Source organism: Danio aesculapii, chromosome 18, assembly GCF_903798145.1.
Source record: "Danio aesculapii chromosome 18, fDanAes4.1, whole genome shotgun sequence".
Taxonomy (NCBI): Eukaryota; Metazoa; Chordata; class Actinopteri; order Cypriniformes; family Danionidae; genus Danio; species Danio aesculapii.
In genome coordinates this window covers 48573443-48598514 of record NC_079452.1, presented here as the reverse complement: position 1 = coordinate 48598514, position 25072 = coordinate 48573443, and the positions used below count along the sequence as shown (strand labels likewise).

General features: G+C 38.5%; 1 protein-coding gene across 1 annotated transcript in view; it reads left to right on the top strand.

Moving 5' to 3' along the window:
• Nucleotides 1-23877, top strand: part of nrn1la (neuritin 1-like a) — an 89519-nt gene extending 65642 nt beyond the window's left edge. Inside the window, exons 2-3 of the mRNA XM_056478862.1 lie at nt 264-414; nt 19989-23877. Coding sequence (XP_056334837.1) covers nt 264-414; nt 19989-20268 — 431 coding nt within the window. The 3' untranslated portion in view covers nt 20269-23877. The remainder of the gene's footprint in view (nt 1-263; nt 415-19988) is intronic.
• The last annotated feature ends 1195 nt before the right edge of the window (nt 23878-25072 follow it).

Below are 25072 nucleotides of genomic sequence, written 5' to 3'. Positions count from 1 at the left end.
AATAAATATATTGACAGTTGATACATCTGTATCAGTAGATACATCTCTACTGCAAATATTACTAAATACATTCAAGCCCGAAGTTATTCATATCCATGTTCTATGAATAATTTTGAGATTGACTTTATGTATTTGTGCATTTTTTAAATGATTTTTAAATGAAAAATTACTCTGGGTTAGTAACACTTTTCTAGGTGTTTCCCTACAATCTCATCTTCGTCCCATATGTGACTGATATTATTGTGTTTCTTTATTTTTTCTAGTGCTTGTCCCCAGTCCATGTTCTGCTGCAGCCACAAATAAGTGCAGCTCCATCTATAAAGGGTTTGCCCACTGTTTGCTGGCCCTGGGAGACAGTCTTTCTGTCAGTGCCCAAAAAGATGAGGACACGCAGGAGATCGACTCTATCTGCAAGTAAGAAAATAACCCACACCAGCAAAAGCATACACAAGCATGGATGTAAAAACCGTACACACAATCATTCACAAGTACTGTTTTTAGAAGGAAATGTATACTGCAATGGTGCGAACCAAAAAGTAAAAGTTTCCAAGAGTTTCACAAGTTTTAATGGGACCTTCGTATAACAAAAAGAGAATAAAATAATAATAAAAAATTTGTTAGTTTTGACAAAAAAATTGAGTTTATTTCTTCTGCCAAACTAAAAAGAAGATATTTTGAAGAATGTGGTTATCAAACAATTGTTGGTCTACGTTGACTTGATTGTAGGGAATAAAGTGAAAGTCAACAAGAATAATCAATTTCTTGGTAACTCTTCTTTTTTAAATATCAGCGTTTGGGTTTGGCAGAAAAAAAATGTGACAAAAAATGTGTGTAAATGGTGCATTGTAAAAATGTGTTAATTGCTTTAATTTTTAAGTTGACGCAATTTAATTTCACAAGTCATTTCATACAGTATGTTTGGCATGGTGGTGGTTAAAAGGGTGATCCTGATGGATTGGAAGTCCACTTTACCACCTACTTTTCATGATTGAAATAGTTGCTGCTCTTAAGCTTGAAAGAATTCGTTTTGCTAGGGCAGATGCTTCTAAAAAGTTCTGAAAAATCTGGGGCCTCTTCCTCGCGTATCTTTTTAAGAGTTGAAAGTAGGGCACTTATGATTCATGGACAATTTTACTCTTACTTTTCCACTCCATTTTCAATGTTTTGAGTTTGGTGTATATTATTTACTCTATATTGTGCATGTTTGGATGGACGGTGCTTGGTTTTTTATGTATTATTATTATTATTATCATTATTATTATTATTGTGTTGTTTTTATTAATAATTTTTTTCTGTATTTTTCCTTATCATTTATGTAAAAAGTAGAGTAGATATAGAATAGTTTGTATAAATGTTTTGTTCTGTTTTGTACTTATTAAAAGCTGTTATAAATAAAATGTAAAAAAAACCTTACATTTTAACTTGCATCAATTAATCTGACTTAAATATCAAGTTAAAGTATATGTAATTTAAACAATTAAGCTACCTACAAGTTACCAGAAACCTAAATAACTTGCTAATATAAATAAATGTAAAAAAAAAAAATCTTTTTTTATTTCTGGGATTAATGAAACATTTCCCTTTAATTTGAGCAAAAGTGACAGTAAAGACTTGTGGTTCAACTTTATATTCATCAAAAAATGTATGTCTCAAGTTTATTCATTCATTTATTCATTTTCCTTTGGCTTAGTTCTTTTATTCATCAGGGGTCTCCACAGTGGAATGAACCGCCAACTTATCCAGTTGCTAACCACTGAGCCAATGTGCCACCTGCCTCAAGTATATTTAAAGATGGAAGTCATTTCCTTATCATAACATGAGTAAAAATATTGGCGAATTTTTAATAATTTCACTGCTTTGGCTTGAGATGATCATCAACTTTAAAATCTTAAGTCAGAAACATAAAATCTTTTAAAGGGCACTCATTGACATACTCATTGGTAAAAACCCACAGGGGCTCTTATGACTTCCAAAAAATTATATTTATATTCCAATCAATGACAATGAAATTACCATACAGTATATAAACACACATACTGTATATGGTTCTTAAATGATTGATCCTGCTACTTTTTTGTAACTTTACTCTGAAACTGAAAAATAACAGGATCCACAGATGAGGATCCACATGCAGGCTTTATTCAGAGTAGTCAATTAAATTAAATTAAATTAAATTCAAGTTTATTTCTATAGCACATTTGAAATGTAGATTGTGTCAAAGCAGCTTAACATAGAAGTTCTAGTAAACTGAAAATGTGTCAGTCCAGTTAGTCAGACAGGAAATGGTCAAAGACAGGAGCAAATGGGTACAAATAAAGAAATCTGGAAGCATAGTCAGAGAACAGGCAAATGGTCTATGCAGGCAGCAGACAGGATAAACAATAAAACAGGGCAAGGGTCAAAACACGGAGAGACTAAACCAGGAAATGCTTCGTAATGTTACAGGGTCAGTTGATGCAAGATCAGTGCCCGGAAGAAGCAGTAGAACCAACAAGACTCAGCAAAGTCTGTGTGTGTCTGTGTGCTGTATATTTGGTCAATGTAATCAGTTTTGAGCCGCTCCCAGCTGTGTGTGTGAGTAATCAAAGGAGAACTGGAACAGGTGTGTGTGTGTGTTGTATTACAGGATTTGTAGTTCCCACAGTATGATGACAGGATTGTAGTATGGGTGATAGTGAATGTTCTCCAGCGATCTATAAGGGTTAGATCGCTGGTGATCGTGACAACATCATGTTGTTGGTAAAACAACAGCATGTGCTTTAGATTAGTTGTGTTAAAGTTTTTTAAAACAATTATCCAATACTGATTATTAGCCGATAGATCGGTGCATTCCGATATAAAAATAAATTCACTATTAATAATAACTAGTTTTTCAACACAGGCTCATTCTGAAAATGTAGCCCTATATACATTTCTGGAGATCGCGAATTATGTAGCCAGAGCTACGTATAACTGCATTTCGTCTTTAAAACAAACGCTACAGGGCAGTATGACTCCTTTTCTCGCTTACCAGCATGTGGGCGGCTTTTCCGCTGTTACCAGTTTGTCCGGTAGCTTAATGCGTACACCAGCAGACTTGAGACGCAGAGCGGAGTTGACCGCGATGACAGGCATTTGAATCAGGCAAAGAATGGTTCTAGAAAGCAGGTAAGACAAAAACAAAAGCCAAAAAATAAAATAAACAAGTAAATAACGGTGAGAATGTGGTAAAATCTAAAAAAGTGGTAAAATTAGGCGAGGGCATTTCTTTTTCTAGATTGCTTTTTTAAACTGTCATTTGAATTAGGGAAGGGGGTGAGCAGGTCAATTGGTGCTTCTTAAAACGCTATTGGTTGGGTTTAGGGAAGGGGGAGGGTGGGTAAGTCAATTAGTCGACTCGCGAGTAGAAATTAGAGATCTGAAAAAGCATACACAGCAGCCTCTAGTGAATTCGTGAAAACAAAAACTGCAATAAAAACATAGTTCCTGGGACGTATTTTGCTCTCTCCAGAAATGTATATAGGGGTACGTAATCAGAATTAGCCTGGGTTGTAATTATTATACCAACTCTCAAATTCCACCTGGTTTGTTTTCTTCCCAGTGTTAAATTGCAAAGTCATACTGAGTGCCTGAGCTTCACCAGAGGATTTTTCTGAAAATCTACCTTTTTTAAATAATTAATAAAATAAAGAGCAGCATAGTCATACTTCGAAATGTTACAGAGCTCAAAAGGTCCTGCATATCACAAATGACCCACCACACATTTACTTTTCTTTACAGCCCCATAAAACGCCTCATTCTCACCACAGGATCATTTGCAGTATACACTGTTCATTGTGTTGTCGCAGAGAGAGAATGTGATATAGAGTATCACAGTTCACTGATATGACACCTCATTCATTCTCCATCTCCCTACATTGCCTTTCATCTCATTTTCTCTTGCTCCCTTCCACTCTTTTCCCCTATTTCTTCCTCTGCTCACTCATCTTTCTCTTCCTCCCAAAGCGCTGGATATTGTAATTAAAGACTGGACTCTCTCTATTTCCCTGTCTGTCTCTTCCCATCTGCCCCTTCATAGATCATGCGTCTATGATATGACTTTATATTATGTCACACCCTGTAGCTGCAGGAAGTCTTTAAGTATTCATTGTGTAGCAGCATGATGTTGTTCAAAACAGCCTGCTGTTTATCCTTCAGTCAGACTCAATCCGTTACACATCACCTATTTATGCCACTTACTGAATGGAGAAGAGCAATAAATGGTGCTGACGTAATGCGTTCTGTTACTACTCACATTTTTAAAGCCTGTTTAGGACTCTTAACATAATTCCAGACTTAATTTTCGCCACATTTAGACTGCAGATATTGTTGCCCGATCGAAAACATTAACTACCCTAAAGTTTGTTTTATAAAGTATACTTAATTAACATATTTAAAGGGACTGTTTACCCAAAAATGAAAGTTCTGTTGAATACATAAGATGATATTTTGAAAAATGTTGACTGTTGACTTTCATAGTAGGAAAAACAAATACTATAAAGGTCAATGGTTACAGGTTTTGACATTTTTCAAAATATCTTCTTTTGTGTTCAGAAGAACAGAAGAAAAAAAATGAAACATGTTTGTGAATGATGAGTAAATGATGACAGAATTTTTGGTTTTGGGGGAACTATCCCTTTAAGTAGGCTATACTTAATGTAATAAATAACGTCTATGTACTAGTAGTATGTTTGAATATAGTTTGGGACTAAATTGGCCAACATTTCGGTATAAGATTTTTAAATATGCCATAACAGTAGTTAATGGCATTTACAGTAGTAAATATTAAAGTTTAAAGAGCCCCTATTATGAGTTTTTGATAATGACCTTCCAATCAGTGTGTAACACAGCACTAAGTAAATGAAAATATTCAGCTGAGGTTTAAATCTGAAAGTGCACAGTGATTAAAACTATTGATTCTTTACCGAAATAGTGGACTCTGAGTCGAATAAATGAATCTTGTAAATGAAACGCATCGATGTCAATACGGTACATCACCAAATATGAAGTGCCAGATCCGGTAAAACGTGAACGTGCCTTACCCTTCAGAGAATAGCGGAGCACGGGGGATCACAGGACTGATCATGACATGAAGATGACGATCACTGACAGATGGAGATTCGGCTGTGGGGAATAAAGTGTGAAAGTTCATTCTCATAACAACACCACAGTATAGCCAACCTGGTGCTGTTCGATCCTGTAACTTTTCTGATTTTTGATACAATAACCTACGCTGCAACAAGCGATTCGTCTGTCATTTGCTTTTAAAGAAAAGAGCAGCAGAGACCACTATGTACGGGACTTTGTCAGTGACTGTTACAGTTCATATGGACCAGTTTCTTATTCCTCCAGATCATAACATGTAAGTGTAATTAAAATTGTTGCCTGGTTTTCTGTAGTTTTCAAAATATGTGTTTAATTGTGTGTTGTAACTTGTAATCGCTCCATGCGGCATGTAATCACTTATCTATTATAGATCAGTGCTTGCACTGCATCTCCCAGGTTAAATCTGTATAAGCTATTTGCAATATTGTGTCCAAAACCATGTTGAAAACGCGACGCGTGCTTCTTCCTTCACTGATTTAAAACTGTTTCTGAACTCACGATCCTCTGCTCTTTGGTTTTGCCAGCTGTTCCTACACACACACACTGAGGTCAATTTTCAAAATAGTTCAACTTTTGCCACTGTGTGGATTACTACTGAATGTGTGTCATTGTTATCACTTGGGTTTAGGTTTGAGTAGAGTAATTTTCTGGTGTTTAACTGCACTGCTTTATTGCATTCCTGCATTGGGCTCTCATATCCTCTCTGCTACTTAATAGATGTGGTGGGTATTTCTTTCTGTCTCGTGCTGAACGCAGTCGACCAATCACAACCCAGCAAACCATTTTGTGTTTAATAGACGTCTAATAGACATCTAAACGTAGACAACTTTGTTAAAACAAGGTGAAAATGTCAGTAAAAATCGAATAGACGTCTAAGAATAGCCCAAAAACTATACTCGTCATCAAATAGACAGATTAGACAGACTTTATATGTGTAGTCATTCATTACAGTTTATTTGATTTTGGCCTATTCTTAGATGTCTATTAGATTTTCACTGACAGCCCAAATTTTACCCTTGTTTTATCCAAGACGACCATGTTATGGAGTATCATACATATCATAAGCTTTATTTAGCAAAAAACAACATACAACCAAATTTAAGGTTATTCGGGCTAAAATTAGGTTACACATAGCCGGGCTAGATCTGGTCTACTTCACCTAGCCGGTGAAATGACGGCTATTGCTTGCTGGGTGTTTAGACATCTATTAGACATCTATTAGATATCTTTTAAACACAAAAAAATGCTTGCTGGGAATGAATCGTTAAACAAATCATATGGGAGTCGTTGGGATAATTAGGTAAAAAAAAAATCCATATTTTAAGAGAATGAAAGTGTTTTTTGACCTTGCATGCATATCAGCCTGTTGTTGGAGACCCCCTAAATCAAACTATGACTTTTTATTATGCATAATAGGGGATATTTAATACTTCATAATCAAACTCAAAATTAGAGCTTTGAGTGCACACACAGTTGTGAACACGCATACAAACACATACTTTTAACTAGAGATAGTTTAAAGACAAAATGTGCAATTTGAAGTAGCCAATTTTAGAATAAAATTCTCTGAATCCTTTGCTTATGTAATATTATGTTAAAAATATATTTAATCTGCCACACAATTAAAAGAGTAAAAACAACCACAAATTAAATATTCTTAATATGTAATACATGTACATTTAAGTATGTTTATAAGTATAAGCCAAATATACTAAGACTTTTCCGTAATCAAGTATACTTAAGTGCATTTTTAAGTATATTTCTGAGAAGTATCTAAAGTACATTTCAAAAAAGTAGAAGTATACTGTCTATTTTTGTTTTTGTTTAAAAGTATACCAATAGCACACCTGAATAAACCTTGTTTTCATAATGGTACTGTCATGGATTGGTCAGGCTCTCACGACCCCCACTCACGAAGATCACCATCACCTGACTTCTAATGAGCACACAGCTGCATCACATTCACGAGCACCAGATAAAAGCACAGCACTCCAGTCGCTCATTGTCCGGGCTCGTCTCGACGAAAGCGGACAACTGAGCGACCACTCAGCGTAGTCATCCTCAGCTAAAACAAACGATTTACTTACCTGTTCTCTTTGTATTCCTCCTAGTCTTCCTGGTCCTCCCGAATCGTCCTGTCTTCCAGTCCTTCCAAGTCTGTGTCATCCTCTGTCAGCTGTATCTGGTGTGTGCTGTCCATCCTCGTGTATTCCTGTTACCCAGCCACGGAGGAAAAGACCCCAACATCATTCCTGATCCTCCTGGCTATCCTTCATGTGCTCCTTGTTGTCATTTAATAAACACCCTAACGTTTCCTTACCTCTGTCTCCTGTCCGCTTCATAACAGAAGCCCGGACCTATAACGACGACAACATGAGCACCCCCGATCACCTTCAAGAGCTGGTGGACCAGTTGAAGCGGATTCTACAGCCACCAGCTCCACTTTCCAACGCACCACCAGCACCGAGCACTTCCGCCTCCACAGTTTCTTCTTCGGCCCTTCCTTCCAGTCCCATGGCCCGACCAGCGCCCTACTCAGGCGGAGCGGGGGAGTGCAATGGTTTTCTGTTACAATGTTCCCTCATATTCGAAATGCAACCTTCTCTATATCCCACAGATAAGTCGAAGATCGCCTACATCGTATCTCTACTCTCTGGACCTGCACTTAAATGGGCTGAGACGATCTGGAACCAAGCCGGGCCGGTCATGAATTCCATCACTACCTTCACGGAGTATTTCAAAGAGGTGTTTGGACGTTCTGATGGGGAAGTAGCCGCTGGAGAGCAGCTGTATCATCTAAAGCAAGGTACTCTATCTACACAGGAATATGCTCTCCGGTTTCGCACTCTAGCAGCTGCAAGTGGATGGAATGAGAGATCGTTGTTGACCACGTACCGGCTCGGCTTGGAACCCACTCTCCGAATCCAACTGGCCACATTAGATGATACAATGGGTCTGGAGAGATTCATCCAACATTCTCTCCGATGTTCCGATCGTCTCCGTTCCTATCAACAGGACACCATCACCCCCTCGTCTGCACTCCTCCAATCGCCTGAGTCAACAGCCTCTCCAGAACCAGAACCCATGATAATAGAGTCTGGAAGACTGACATCAGCGGAACGACAGAGGAGGCTGACCCGGGGTCTGTGTCTATACTGCGGTGTCAGTGGACACACCCGTATGGAGTGTCCCCTTCGTCCCATCCGGACTTCAGTGAGTGTATTCAGTACGAATATTGAACAATGTAAACCACTTACTACCACCGTACAAATAACTACTGCCTCTATTTCTCTCCTTGTCACAGCCCTCATCGACTCCGGGTCAGCAGGGAACTTCATCTCCCAATCCCTCTGTCGTCAACTCCACCTCCGTACTGAGGCGTCCTCGCATATATACCAGATACAACCGATAACCCAGTGCACTCGATCTTCGACCCGTATCCATCGACAATGCGAAGACATCCTTCTTCAAGTGGGGTTGTTACATCAAGAGAGGATTCAATTTCTGGTTCTGGAGGGTGCAAATATGGACATCATTCTAGGGCGCCCGTGGCTGGTGAAGCACGATCCCATCATCTCTTGGGGCACAGGAGAGATAAAGAAATGGGGATCTGGATGTACACCTGCCTGTTTTCCAAATCTCCCTCTTCAAGGTCGGAACCCCATTTCTTTGTTTGCAACATCGGTCGAGAGCCCTCCTGAGAAGCAGTCTATCCACATTCCTAAGGAGTACAGCTCCTTTCATGATGTCTTCTGCCCCAAGAGAGCTTCCCAGCTACCGCCGCATCGGCCATGGGACTGCGCGATCGACCTAGTTCCAGATGCCCAGTTGCCAAGAGGTAGGATCTACCCGCTCTCGCTTCCAGAGAATCAGGCAATGGAAGATTACATAAGGGAAGCTCTGAGTCAGGGGTACATACGTCACTCAAAATCACCAGCCGCCTCAAGCTTCTTCTTTGTGGCCAAGAAGGACGGAGGGCTGCGTCCATGCATCGACTACAGGGTCCTAAATAACGGTACAGTAAAATACCGATATCCCCTTCCTCTGGTACCAGCCGCTTTGGAACAGCTCCGAGAAGCTAAAGTCTTCACTAAATTGGACCTCCGCAGCGCGTATAATCTGATAAGAATACGTGAGGGGGACCAATGGAAGACAGCATTCGTGACCCCTACTGGCCACTATGAATATGAGGTCATGCCTTACGGTCTGGTCAACGCCCCCTCCGTATTCCAAAACTTCATTCATGAAGTCCTCCGGGAGTTTCTTCACCACTGTGTAATAGTGTACATAGATGACATCCTCATTTACTCCCGGAGTGAGGCCGAACATCGCCAACACGTTGCGGAGGTCCTACACACATTGAGAGAACATCACCTCTACCTCAAAGCGGAGAAATGCTCATTCCACCAGAAGTCGATTCATTTCTTGGGATACATCATTGACCAAACCGGTATACGTATGGATGGGAAGAAAATTGAGGCTGTTCTATCCTGGTCAGAACCCACTTCCATTAAGGAGCTCCAGAGGTTTCTTGGGTTTGCTAACTTTTATAGACGGTTTATCAAGGACTACAGCAGGATTACATCACCTCTCACTAATCTCCTCAAGGGTAACCCCAAAGGACTGGAGTGGACCAAAGAAGCAGCCGCAGCCTTCCGCCTTCTTAAGAAGGAGTTCACAAGGGCCCCACTCCTGACTCATCCTGACCCAAATCTTCCTTTCGTGGTGGAAGTGGACGCATCCACCACCGGCGTCGGGGCAGTATTATCTCAACATCATGATACACCGCCCCGACTGCATCCCTGTGCCTATTTCTCTCGGAAGTTGAGCCCGGCGGAGCAGAATTACAGCATAGGAGACAGGGAGCTTCTAGCAATCAAGCTAGCCTTGGAGGAGTGGCGTCACTGGTTGGAGGGAGCCAAACATCCGTTCCAGGTGATCACAGATCACAAAAACCTCCAATACATCAAAGAGGCCAAGAGACTATGTCCACGTCAAGCCAGATGGTCACTTTTCTTCTCACGTTTTGATTTCTCCATTTCCTATCGTCCAGGACCCAAGAATCTAAGAGCAGACGCTCTCTCTCGTTTACACGAGCATCACGATCATGAAGAACTCCCAACGAAGATTCTTCCCGAACACATCTCCATTTGTCCGATCACCTGGAACGCTCCTCCAGTCGTTGCCACTCCGGAAGCCCCTGCTCCGCCGGGATGCCCTCCTCATCGGCAGTTCATACCACCTGAACACCGGGTAGATCTGATCCACTCCTTACATACCTCGCTAGGCACTGGACATCCAGGGATCAACAATACTCTCTCGCTAGTATCCCAACGATTCTGGTGGCCAAACATGGCAAGGGATGTGAGGCAATATGTTCAGGGCTGTAAGGACTGTGCCCAATCCAAGAGCCCACGTCATCTACCCGCTGGAAAGCTCCATCCCTTGCCGATTCCGAACCGTCCCTGGTCACACCTAGGAGTGGACTTTATCACTGACCTCCCTTCGTCAGAAGGTAATACCTGTATTCTAGTCATAGTAGATAGATTCTCAAAGTTTGTCAAACTAATCCCTCTGAAAGGTCTTCCCACAGCCTTTGAAACTGCCGACAATATCTTTAATCAAGTCTTCAGGTCATTTGGTATTCCAGAAGATATTGTGTCGGACAGAGGTCCACAGTTCATCTCACGTCTATGGAAAGCCTTCTTCAAGCTCCTAGGTGTGGCCGTCAGCCTCTCTTCTGGATATCATCCCCAAACCAACGGGCAGACAGAGAGGAAGATTCAGGAGGTGGGACGGTTCCTGAGGACCTTCTGCAGTGGTCACCAGAACTCCTGGAGCCAGTATTTGGGCTGGGCAGAATATGCCCAAAATTCACTGCGGCAACCCTCCACCGGACTCACGCCATTCCAGTGCGTCCTGGGCTTCCAACCACCGCTCTTTCCCTGGGATGGCGAACCATCTGATGTCCCCGCAGTGGATCACTGGTTCCGGGAGAGCGAGAGAGTCTGGGACGAGGCTCATCAACATCTGCAGAGGGCAGTCCGTCGAAGCAAGGTAACCGCCGATAGGAGAAGGTCTGAAGAACCCAGATACACACCCGGACAAAAGGTGTGGCTATCCACCCGGGACATACGCATGCGACTGCCCTCTCGCAAGTTAAGTCCCCGATTTGTTGGTCCCTTCACCATCGTGGAACAGGTTAACCCCGTCACCTACAAACTACAATTACCCTCTCACTACCGTATTCACCCTACATTCCACGTATCACTCCTGAAACCCTATCACGATCCTGTTCTTCCCTCCACAGAGCCTGACCACGAAGAGGAACCCCCTCCTCCACTGCTCCTAGAAGAAGGAGCCGTCTACGCAGTGAAGGAGATCTTGCGTTCCCGACGTCGTGGTGGCCAGTTGGAGTACCTGGTGGACTGGGAAGGGTACGGCCCCGAAGAAAGGACATGGGTTCCCAGAGCTGATATTCTCGATCCTAGTCTCATGGTGGAGTTTCATGAGAGCCACCCTGAGTTCCCAGCGCCTAGAGGCAGAGGGAGACCACCACGGCGTCGGAGGTGTCGGCCCTCAGGAGCGGGCCCTGGGGAGGGGGGTACTGTCATGGATTGGTCAGGCTCTCACGACCCCCACTCACGAAGATCACCATCACCTGACTTCTAATGAGCACACAGCTGCATCACATTCACGAGCACCAGATAAAAGCACAGCACTCCAGTCGCTCATTGTCCGGGCTCGTCTCGACGAAAGCGGACAACTGAGCGACCACTCAGCGTAGTCATCCTCAGCTAAAACAAACGATTTACTTACCTGTTCTCTTTGTATTCCTCCTAGTCTTCCTGGTCCTCCCGAATCGTCCTGTCTTCCAGTCCTTCCAAGTCTGTGTCATCCTCTGTCAGCTGTATCTGGTGTGTGCTGTCCATCCTCGTGTATTCCTGTTACCCAGCCACGGAGGAAAAGACCCCAACATCATTCCTGATCCTCCTGGCTATCCTTCATGTGCTCCTTGTTGTCATTTAATAAACACCCTAACGTTTCCTTACCTCTGTCTCCTGTCCGCTTCATAACAGGTACAGTATATGTGATTTATTTGATGATCAGCTTTTATCAAATTTTAAGAAGTGACCCATATCTGATTACATTTTGCAGGACAAAAAAGATACTGACCTGATAATATTAAATAAATCACAGTTCTAATCATATCAGATCATATGTTATAATGACAGTTGTAGCCTAATTAGCTTGATTTATGAATCTTAATGATTAATAAAAACAAGTTATTATTAATTCTGAATATTCAGAATTAACTTAAGTTAATTTAACAAAATAAATATAACAATAACTTTAATCGATTATTTATTAAGAAAGGGAATTATACTTCTTATGAAGTAGATGAACAGTTTTGAAATTTTGTTAAACTTAATAAAGCTCGTAGCAATGATCTTTTACCGTTTCTGTGAGGCAAACATAATTTATAACGTGTTAATAAAGTGGCTTAATGACCAGCTAGTGAAGCGACAGACGCTAGAGACCATGGTATTTAGCCTCCTTGTAAGAGCAATGCCAGCTTGGAACGGGTTGTGTGGTGTAGGACCGATGAGGTTACATTGGCGCTGTGACCCAGATGGGAGTGAGGTTTAGGAAATGAAACCTCTAAAAGGTGCTCTAGCGACAGACGCTAGCAGCCATGGTCTTTAGCCTGCTTATTAGAGCAACCGACTCCCATGCCGAAGGTCGCCGGTTCGATTCCAGTTCGGAGTGGGTTGGGTGCAGTAGGACTGGCGGGGTTACACTAACACATAACACCATACCATACACAAACAAAAAGAACAGCGAGGAAAATAGAGCATTTAGATAAAAGAATGGCAAATATCATTCAGTTCCACATGACTAATAAGAACCACAAATTATTGATAAACACCTTTAAAGGGGCACAGCTTAAAACGCATGATGCATAATACATGTATCTTTGGGTTTCTCTCTCTTTTCTTGTGATTTTCTCTGATGCTTGGAAGATGGAGTCTCTAAGGAAGTCTTTTTGTCGTTTTGTGGAGTTTGCGGTGCAGATCGGAGGATACATGAGGCACAAACTTTAAACTAAGTTATAATTTGCTGGGAAAATAAAAAAAATTGGACTCAGGCGAGTCGCGCGAGTACAGAAACCAGGTCTTCCCTGGTGGTATTCCTGTCAGGGACCTTCTGCGCAGATTGCTTGCACAGGTCAAAATTTAAACAGTTTTTTGGTCACACCTATTTTCTATGGACTAACCAATGGCGTGAGAGGAAAGGTTGGCAAGGAAATTTTCTCTTTTCCTCTCGCTGATATGAGACTTTTCCAAGGCACGCAGGCAAACTTTAATAGATTTCAAGATTTGAAATGGTTTGCTCATGAGCTGTCGAATTATGTAAAGAGCAGAATGATACCAAACATGATAGTTTAAACACACATTAAGCAGAATCGATGCATTTCTACATTATATTATGCCATAAGAGGTCTATTGGTGCATACGTATAATATTTAAACTACTTTGGTATGGAACATAACATATAGATTGGAAACAAACACATTATATACATTTTGGAGTGGAGTTTCTGTTAAAAGTCCATTTATGTTTGTGCATGTGTGTGGATTCCCAAGATGGAGGCAGAGTTTTCTAGCATCTTGGTAGACAAGATGTCACACAGACTTTTTGGAGCCGATAGCAATAAACGTGTTTGAACAAAAGCACTCCAAGTTGATGTATTTTGGCTAAGGAGGAGAAACCAAAGAATTGCATACAACCTCAATGCTACACAGTTTACCAATATGTATTCGACTACATATTAGAATTAAATAATGATTACCAAAGGTTTGTTATGGTTGTGATGGTGTCCACTGCCTGTTGAAAAATGACACAAAATTGGCACCCAGTCTGTCAAAAAGACTGCCTTTACATTACATGGTTCAAGACATCCAATTCCGAGTTTTTCCTCCCATGTGGCACAGGTCGAATATGACCCATGAATGTGCAAGCAGAAAAGAAGCACAAGGATTCAGAGAGTCTCAGATTGGTTTCAGGCCTCATTCATATATGGATCTATATATGTGATATGCATCAGATATGTGCACTTGTGTCCTCCAATGCAAGTGGACAGATGGGATATCCCTGTTAAAGGACAATGCATCCATGAAAAGCAATGTTTCAAATAATGCCAACACAATGTGTCTATGGCAAATCGGACATTTTTAAAATGTATTTATTCTGCTTAAAGAAGTACATAAAAATTATTTGCATTAGATCATTTTTGTAAATATACAGTACCAAACTATATGTTATTATAAAACACAGCAATAGGTATATCAGGCCCGTAGCCACTGAGGGTTCGGGTCGTTCGGAAGACCCACCCCTCATAGACAAATTTTTACTCCACTACTTTCCTTCACCCTGCAGTCACTGCTTAAATTTTTTTTTTTGTCTATGGGGATTAGAAATATCAGTCCTGTGATTCCTGTCCAATCAAATTGCACATAGAAAGTAAATTGCCTCATAATGTTCTACCTCAAGACATGGGCTCCTTATGATTGCAGCAAACTGTTTGGAAGCAGGGTGATGCAGTGGGGCAGTAGGTATTGCTGTCACCTCACAGCCAGAAGGTTGCCGGTATGAGCCTCGACTGGGTCGATTGGCGTTTCTGTGTGGAGTTTGCATGTTCTCCCTGCGTGGGTTTCCTCCGGGTGCTCCGGTTTTCCCCACAGTCTAAAGACATGTGGTATAGGTGAATCGGGAAAGCTAAATTGTCCATAGTGTGTGTGTATGGATGTTTCCCAGCGATAGGTTGTGGCTGGAAGGGCATCTGCTGCGTAAAATAAGTTCGCGGTTCGTTCCGCTGTGGCGACCCCTGATTAATAAAGGGACTAAGCCAAAAAGAAAATGAATGAATGAATGTTTGGAAGCATTAAAAGTCTCCAAAAGAAGATGTTTTAAATCTTTACTGTAATGTTGTCCTTAGACATTGACTAGACGTTGAATTTTGGTTACCTGGTGTCACGACCTAAAATCTAACCTAATATTAACGTCTTATGACGTTGTGTCCCTGCTGGACAATAACTAAATACTCTACATAATGTTATGTTTACACACATTCACAAATGATATGTAAATGCATCAGCTTTTTACAGCATAATACTCACTACTCATTACTCTTGAGTACTTTTGAAAGATCTACTTGTTATTCATACTTTGAGCAATATTTACAGCAGATACTTTGACTCTACTTGCACTGCATTTTTATGTAAATAATGGTACTTTTAATTGAGTATGATTTTTTAGAACTTTCCACCACTGATGAATCCAACATGCAGCTGCACAAGAAAACATCTGACATAAACGAAGTCATCTTTCGCTACTGTACTGTTTTTGAATAGAGAAAACATTTGACAAGTAACTTTTATTGTATAATATCTTGTAATTTATTCTTGAAAGAAAACACGACCAATAAAAAAGGTCTAAATTATTATTATGTTTTCATTTTTATTATTCAAATGGACATATTCTGAGAAAAGTTGAATGTGCTGGCCAGTTTGTTATTTGCCTAATAAATTACCCTAGGCTACAGTTTTTAATTTAAAACTATTTTCTAATGGTATATGATGTAATAAATTTGTATTTTAAAAATCAATATTTGCCATATTTCTCTATTTAGGAACAATAATTAGGAAATACTTTTGGTCCATCAAAAAGTGTGGTTATGAAGACCATCCCACAAGCTAATTCAGCTAAAAATAATGCTTAAAATTTCACCCAAATTCAGTATTTAAATCTCATATTTATAATGAAAATGAAGCTGATAAGTGCAAAAGGTCCACTTTTTGAGAAAAAAGAACCACCCCTTTTACCAGGCTGGCTACGGGCCTGTATATAGAATTTATTCATTTATTAGAATTCAAGTAATGGATGACAGAATTTTCAATTTTGGTATGTACTTCAGTCAGTGTTTTATATTTGTTAAGAAGTGCTTAGAGTTCAAAAAGGGGAGGTGCTCAAAAATGTTATTTCTATAATTAAATACATTAATTAAATAATTAATTAAATTATTATTCTAATGAATTAAATTCATCCGGAATTGAGGCAGAATTTAAGAAAAAGTAACAGCTTACTCGACATACATTGAAAAAAACAATGTCAAATTGGTTTTTAGGAGTCTTTACCAAACGTTTAAAATATTGTGAGTTAAAATATTCTACGTTTAGCATGTTCGCATTCAAGGCATACACAAGCTGCCAAAGAGGATGGCTCCTGACTGTAACACAGCTATTTAAGTGCTATTCCTCCAGGTGCTAATTAATCCTGGCACTGAGCTCAGTGATCGCGTGCGCACATTAATAAACACAGGTATGCACACACATGTACACATTCACACACTATTTCACAGCAGATCTGATCATCCGTCAGGGGATCTTCTGCAACAGTAGCAGTCTCCCTCCAGACTGCACAAAGTCAGGCTCAGGCCGAGACTGCTCCTCAATCACAGATCTGAGAGGAACATTTAAGAAGAGAAACGACTCTTGAAGGACATTTGTGCTGCTGAAGGACAGACTTGCGCTCAGTACATCTCTCTTTAATAGGTAACAGTCTCGCTGCGCTTCAGTCTATTTAAGAACTGCGGTTTTAACATAAAAGGGTGTTTCTTCTTCACTGGGAACTTTTATATCCCTGGGGTTGAGTTTTATCAAAACTAACAGATTTTTTATTTATTTTATTCTCTTTTTATAATACGAAGGTCACATTAAAACTTGGGAAACTCTTGGGAACTTTTACTTTTTGGCTTTATAATTTGTTTCTTCTGTGTTTGAAATGTCTTTTGTGTGCGTGTAGTTTTTTTAATTTTTTTATTTTAGTAGTAGATTGTTTAGCTTTAAATAGGCAAATGGCTAATAAAAGTATTCCTGATATTACATAACTTGGTAACACTTTATAATAACTACACACTATGATTAGTGTTTCATTAGCATTAGCAAATAGTTAATTAATTATCTGTTAAGCATTAACTCTACATTAATAAACATTAGTAAACAGTTTACAACTGAAGCTATAAATGCTATATTCTTGACTTATAACCACACAAAAATTATTATATTGTTGTTGTTTTATGCAATTTTATGTTGTATATCGACACTCCTGTTATTCAGCAGTAACTTTACAGTAATTTTACTTTTTAGGTAAGATTGCAAAGACTGTTGTTCATTTGATACTAAGCCTTTAATTGTCCTTGATAAGGGATTTATAAAGCATAAATATTCCTCACTTTAAATTAGGTCACAAAACTGCATGAAGTAGAGTTAATAAAGCATTTATCAACATACATAGTAACCATTACAACATGCCTGAATAATAAGATATATAAATGTTAATTTCAATATTTTATTTATCATTTACTAGCTCATTCTGAATGATCTTAAACACCTCCAACTACTCCTAAATACAAATGGTTTGTAAATAATGCAATACTTAATTTAGTTAGTGATGAAAAATAAATCAACCAGTCACAAATTATGAAAGTACAATTAAGCACATTATAAATTTGGTTATAAGTCAAGAATGCAGCATTTGTACCTGCAGTTATAAACTGTTTACTAACGTTTAATAATGTAGAGTTAATGCTTAACAAATAATGAATTCACTATTTGCTAATGCTTAATAAATGGTTTATAACGTGTAGTTATTATAAAGTTTATCTATAACGCTTTGTAAAAAGCTGTGATATTTTAATGAAAAGTAAAATAATAATAAAAGCATTTGAACATTTATTTTAGGGATAACGATTTCCTGTCCATCAGTTGCTCTGTTATTTTCACCAAGATCAATAATATTTCCATTAAGTTTGGTCAGAAATTAGTGTACTTAGTTACCATGGAAACAACAGTGTAAGTGAGGAGAATGCTTAATGAGGAAAACGAGATGAGATTTGTGGAGGAACAAAATAAAATCAAGGCAACCAACAGATCAGAAGATTTATAGGATATACTGTAATTCTGCATAATTGTGAAAGAAAAAAAATGGTTAGTTTAGTTAGCTTGAACTTTATTGACCGTTCTGCTTAACACAGAAATGAAATTCTTTAACACTGGTAACAACCATATGACAATCACATAATATCAACACTCAAGACAACCACATGAATAAACTTAAATTAGCCCCATACATATTACTGCGAATCATTCTTAACAACCGCACCATTCACATTAAACAATGATCCAATTTAATGCAGTCACGATCACTGTTTGACAATGGAGACTCTGGAATTCTCAAACTAAACACAAATTTATTTAAAAAACCCTTACTACAAACACTGGCCCATGTAAACATGGGATCTTGACAATGCAATACTAGACAATGGACTAATTAAACACAGGGATATAAATACCCATGACATGATGGAACTGATTACAAACAAGGGTGAGACACAGGTGGAACTCATGAACATCAAGAAACGGCGGGAAACGGAACAAAGGGATCACGTGATACAAACAAGGCAATAGAGCACAGCACATTGGGAAGATCCCATGACACAAACACAGGGGTCTGACATATACAACAACTGCAATTGAGATAAATGACTTTTTATAAGCATTTCTTCTGGCTCTTGGAATTTTAAACCTGCGTCCTGATGGTAACATTTCAAAAGCTGAGTTAAGGGGATGTGGATTATCTTTAAAAATCACGATTGCTGTTTTTTCCATAAAGAAGTCCAATAAAATCTGCAGCGAATGTTGTTTGTAATCAGTTATCTTATTTGCCTGATAGATAATTCGTGATATTTTCTTCTTCTGTTCAAATGTTGTGTTACCAATCCATGAATCAACATTATTTGTGAGAGCACTCTCTATTAATGATCTATATGCCATGTTTGAAGTCTGTGTACTTACATTAAAACTTCTCAACTTGCAGAGAAGACTGAGGCGCTGACTTGCCTTCTAATAAACAGCTTCTACATTACTATCAAAATTCAGTTTATTGTCAATCATAGTGCTTACATGCTTAAAATTTGAGACCTGCTCTACTATTTTTTTTCATTTTCTGATGACTGGTTTATAAAATGAAGTATGTGCTACTCTTGTTTGACTCCCCATACATAGCTTTTTTTGTTTTTCCAATATAAACATGTAATGAAGTTTTGCCAAACAACCTGTGATACTATTAATATATTTACAATATAAGGAGCTATTCATTTCTTCCTGACAGGAAACCAATGCCAGATCATCTGCATATTTTTATAAGAGCGTTTTCATGGTTGTGCTTATTAGCTTTCTGCATTCATATTTACATCAACCAGAAGTCAGTGATATAATCTATACTTGCTAGAGACTGTCTTCTTAGTGATTTTCATCTCATTATTATTAATGTGGTTAAAAGCCATGTAATAAGTGGTAGGATTTACTAAAAACTGCTTTCCTTATGGAAGCTTTGCATTCAGAGAGGTAATAAAATATTTAGACTCAATCAATATTTTGCGTCCAGTTATTTACTTATGTAGAAAAAAGCCTTCAGGGTGATCAAGACCCATCCACTTCATGTCCTGTCCTTCTGATCACTCTTTTGGGATTAATTCCATGATAACAACCATCTGTGAATGCTCTATATTATCACTTTTATAGTTATGAAATGTCTATTATATAATACCAAAAAAGTTAAATTTAAATATTGGCAATAAGTATACGTTTATGACCAATTAAAATCACTGTATTTCACTGTAGTGCTAACTTGTCCTTCATTTTAAACTATGAGGGATGTCTCAGAAGTGATTCCAGCTCATTAGCTTGTAAGTTAGGTCTTAAATATTCACCCCCTTAAACCTTAAGCTTGTGTCTGTTGCAGATCCTGGGATGATTTCCATGACTGTGCGAATGTGGCCATGGCTGGCTGTCCTGAGGAAGCTGCAAAAGTGTGGGATTCTCTGAGACAAGAATCCAAAAAGATGCAGTTTTCTGGAAACCTGTATGAGATGTGCTCTAGCCGTAGCCAATCAGCAGCCGCCTCTGATTCCCAAAGCCCCGATGAGACCAATCAGGAGTCGCTAAAGGGTGGCGCTAGTCATAAAAGCCTGACCTTTCTGACCTTATGTTTGCCTGCGCTATTGCTGTTTTCATGGATATAACCACATCTCAGGACTCACATAGACAAGCACATAGACAACAGACTGGTTTTGTTCTGACATTTTCATAAAGATCTCATGTATTAGGACTAATTTGATTTATTTATTTCTAGTAATTATTCATTTTATGCTTAAAATTTGATTTTTGGAACAAAAAGATTGTCATTTTCATAAGAACACATTTATTTTCAGGGCATTTTTCTTCTTCAGGGTTTCTTTCTGTTAAGTATGAGAAAAAAAAAATCTTTTTAAAAAGCGAAAGATTCAAATGTCAAAACAGAAATGTCATCCACAGGAGGACCAAAATGCAGCAGATGAGGACAAATTGAAGTTGGCGAAAGACATTTGCAATCATTTGAAAGCCTTCATCTGAGAGGAAATGAAATGAAGGTATATTGCAATACATTATCACATTTTGTGAGCTATGAGTATCTAAGCAATGCGAAGAGCCTTCAAAAATGTTATTATTTCACTCTGTAGTGTAATCTTCTTTTGTAGGATCCTGAGAGGATTAAGTTTAAGGATTACAACAAATAAAAGTAAATCTGAGCATCACGGCTCACCTACAGGCTTTGCCTGAGAACAGACTTGTCAGACTTTGTAGTCTGTAGTCTGAATGCCTTTGGGTGACGGGTAGAGCCCAATTTATTAATGATGGGTTCCTTGTTTCAGTTTAACTAATAGCACAGCATTACGCTTCAATGTGTTTTTGTACTATAGTCTGTGTCAGTATGGAACTGCTGTTCATTTGATGTTGGCCAGAATACTGTGTATATATTGTACAGTCTTACATTCTACATTCCTCATAGCTATTTTTATTTTTTTTTCAGAGATGTGTATTTGAATTGATACAAGACATGATGTATTAGCTTAAAAAGAGTCACTTGATGATGGTGATATAGTTAATAAGACCGATAAGCTGTAAAGAAGAGCTTATTTGGATGAGTATATTATCTTGAAGTGCATAATGAACAGATGAGGCAAATCAGTGGAGGTGAACACATTAACATCAATAAGAGTAAATTGTAAATGATTATCACCATAAATATGATATATACGAGGGCTTTTCACACTGGTGGTTATCATCATTCACTGATTTTAACCCTGGGTAAAGGTGGATTACACTTTTAATTTAGAAGTGGTTTTGTGGTATGAAAATCCCATGAAATCTAAATGAAATGGTTTGGCCTTTATTTTGAATGTATTAGCCTTATGGATACCTATGTTTTGGAGCTATTAAACTCCAAATCAGTGACAAAAGTTACATTTAGAGAAGAAAATTCATTCAAAATTGTAATTTCAACAAGTATCATGACATCCCTCAGCACTTTAGCTTCTCATCAGTTTTTCTCTAGAGTCTGAAGAGCCCAGCCTACCAAATTTAGGCTTCGGTTCAATTGGTCACTTGCTCAAAATCACTTGCTGCTCAAAATGCGTTTCTGTTTTCCTGTTAAAGTGAAATGACATCTCTTCTGGGGACATTAAATCCTTCATTTTGGTGCCAAACTTGTGCAGTGTGAAACATTTCAGTGTAATGTTGCAATGCATTGTCTCGTGCCTCAATTTCACATAATTTGAATAGGCAAGAAACATTGTGCAGGGTAGATAAACAGTATAATCAATTTTATAGTATATGGCTACTGCCACATTCAAAAAATTTGTGCAGCAAAACAAACAAAACTTGTAGCTCTACACTGTGCTTGTTGGTCACCATCATGATGGAAATTTCTTCAAATGACTTGTCATGCAAATTTAGAATTCGGTTTTCCAATTTGGAGTAGCATTTTTTTTAAGAGTCAGTGGGAAAAATCCAACGCAACGCCTCACGGCAGTTCATAACTTTTTGATTTATTAGCTAATTCAAATAAATTTGTATGAACCCTTTCTTATTTTAGTACAATTTGCTCCTCCCCAATGACAGTTGGTTTAGGGATGGAGTTTAGGTGCTCGCCTCCTTTAAAATTTAGTATTTTTTTTTAGAAATGAAATCGTATGAACTCTCAGAAGCTATTTTTCGGACAATATAGTTACGTTTTCTCATGAGATCAGGCTGGAAAAATCTTACTTCCAAGATGGACTGCAGCAAAAAAATGTACAATGCATAACATCCAGGATTAATTGGGTTAACAATTAATCCTGGATGTTTTGCATTGTACATTTGTACATCCAGGATTAATTGTTAACCCTGTCCGTGGGTTTCTTGAGAAGCAAGCCCAGCAGGTACAGGATGTCAACATGACATCAGATTGACATTGTACACCATTATTGTGGAATGTTGCATTTTGGGTGGGAATAAAAATCAGGTTGACGCCAGAACCCAATGTCAGAGCAATGTCAGTGTCCAACGTTGGACAGACTTTGGATTTTGGTCACTTTCCAACGCAACCTAAAACAACCAAAATTTCATTCATTCATTTTCTTTTTGGCTTAGTCCCTTTATTAATCTGGAGTCGCCACAGCGGAATGAACCGCCAACTTATTCAGCACATGTTTTACGCAGCGGATGCCCTTCCAGCTGCAACACATCTTTGGGAAAACAACCAAACATCAACGTCTAATGATGTTACAGCTTGACGTTGTGTGGACGTTACCACTATGACATCTATCAGATGTTGGATTTTGGTTGCCATACCTGACGAATAAATGTCTGTATTTGATGTCAGTATGTCGTTGGTTTAAGATGTTGGTTCGACGTCGGATTTTGGTCACTTTACAATAAAACCTAAACTCAACCAAAAATCAACGTCATTTGACATCGTTATTGGACATCAAAATATCGTTGTTCCTGGACACTGGCTAGACATTGAATTTTGGTCACCCGACATCACGACCTAATACTAACGTAATATTAATGTCATATGACATTGGGTGCCTGCTGGGAGATAACATTTCCCTGGGGTTTGGAGCGACCTGGAGGTAGCCATTTCAAGTGTGAAAAGCCCTATCTGTGTTTTTTTCTGTAGCTACATGACTTTGTGTGTAAAGAAGTGGCAGAGGTTTTTCCCCGGATCAGCTTTCATTATCTCTACTCAACACTGCTCTCTGCTCCGCTCAGCGGATTCCTCAGTCTGTGTGATTTATGTTTAATTTTTAAGCTTAATTGGCAATCAATCATGTTTGCCAATGCAGTGAACTTATTAAGGAGGGCAAAAGCCATTTATTTAGTCTAAAAAAAACACTATAATGGGGGAGGATTGCCACTTATGTCTCAAATGACTATCAACACATGCTTTTCTTTGCTTTAAATCCAATTCAGTTTTGTCAAAGCCATTGAATGTAGTACAATCTAAATGAAGATATGTCTAAATAATATAGTAAGGGCTAATATGTACAGATTTTAAGTGTACATGACTCCTTGCTACACAGTACTTATTAATACCTCCCCTATTTATAATTTGTGATAATATACGGAGGCAGTTATAATTTGCTTGGTAGATGTATTTTATGAATTGCATGTAATTAAGTGTTTTCTCCCTTTATTTTGAAATTTGACGATATATTAACATTCATTAACATGGAAGAACAATCGTCTTAAAAATTATCTTGAAGGCGTCCATGAGAAAACTTGAAATGCTTCTTGCTTTCTGTCTGTCTGCACAATGATTTGCTACATACAAGTTATATTCTATACATTATATAAATAAAATGATTGCTATTATAAAAATAAAAGGTGCTGTTCAACTCATTCAGAGTCACTGGGATTTTCCCTGCATTAAAACGTAAAATCCCAGCTCCAGCCGAATGTGTGTAAATCCTTCATTCTCACTTTGGATTGGGTTTTTTATTCCTCTACCTCTTCTATATTTTAATATTTCATGCGTCACAGATGTCTCTGTAAAAACAGACACACCTTCAGTTAGCAAGACGGAGATTACCTCCCAACACAGCATACATACATAAACAGCGTTATATGAGAATCATCAATTTTATGGGTATTGCAACGGAACATTTCTCTTGTTCAGTCGGAAGCTTAATAACAAATGCACAGAAACAATACAAGGTCCAGCGTAAAAAAAAAAAGTACAGGAACATAAACCAGGGAACATAAAGCACCTCCAATTTCAACAAACTGATAAAGAGCGAAACAGAGGACATAAATACACTGAGAAAGCCATGGGCTAACAACCAAATGAGGAAACGAGGGGGCGAAGACAATTATTAGAGGTCTGTATGTAAGTTTTTGACTCACCTAAAGCATAAAAATACCATAACATGTTTGCAAATATTTAAGAAACATGCTAGTGAACGCACTTGTTTATCTGAAAAACAATGCTAAAGTCAGATATTCTGCTTTGAAAATTTGTTTTCCATGCCGGAGCGCTGTCTTTGTTTTGGTTCTTTTAACTCACCCACTACCAGTTTAGACAATTATATTTCAGCACTCCAGGTTTTACTTGGTGGAAAACAGTGTATTTTTTATTCATTCAGTCAGGAAGGCTCTCAGAGTATGCATCTGTCACCGAAATGAGACGCAGATTCAGAGCTTCACATGAGGTTATTCATTATAAATAATATAAATATTACGAACGTAAACATTCGGTGAGCAGGTTACATTGTAACCCAGTGTTCTAACAACACGCTATGTGATGAGATACGCAGTGATAAGTAATTTGGATGTTTGCATCAGACGAAACACGACAGAAATTGAAATACAGTCATTCAGAAGCACAGAATATGCACTCACTCATGAAATGGTAAGGTTTATAATCTAATTAATACATATTAAACCTCTTTAACATTATTAAATGTAGATGCTAAGTGAAGTTTCATAAACTATTTTCGAGAGGAGCACGTGATATGATTGAGT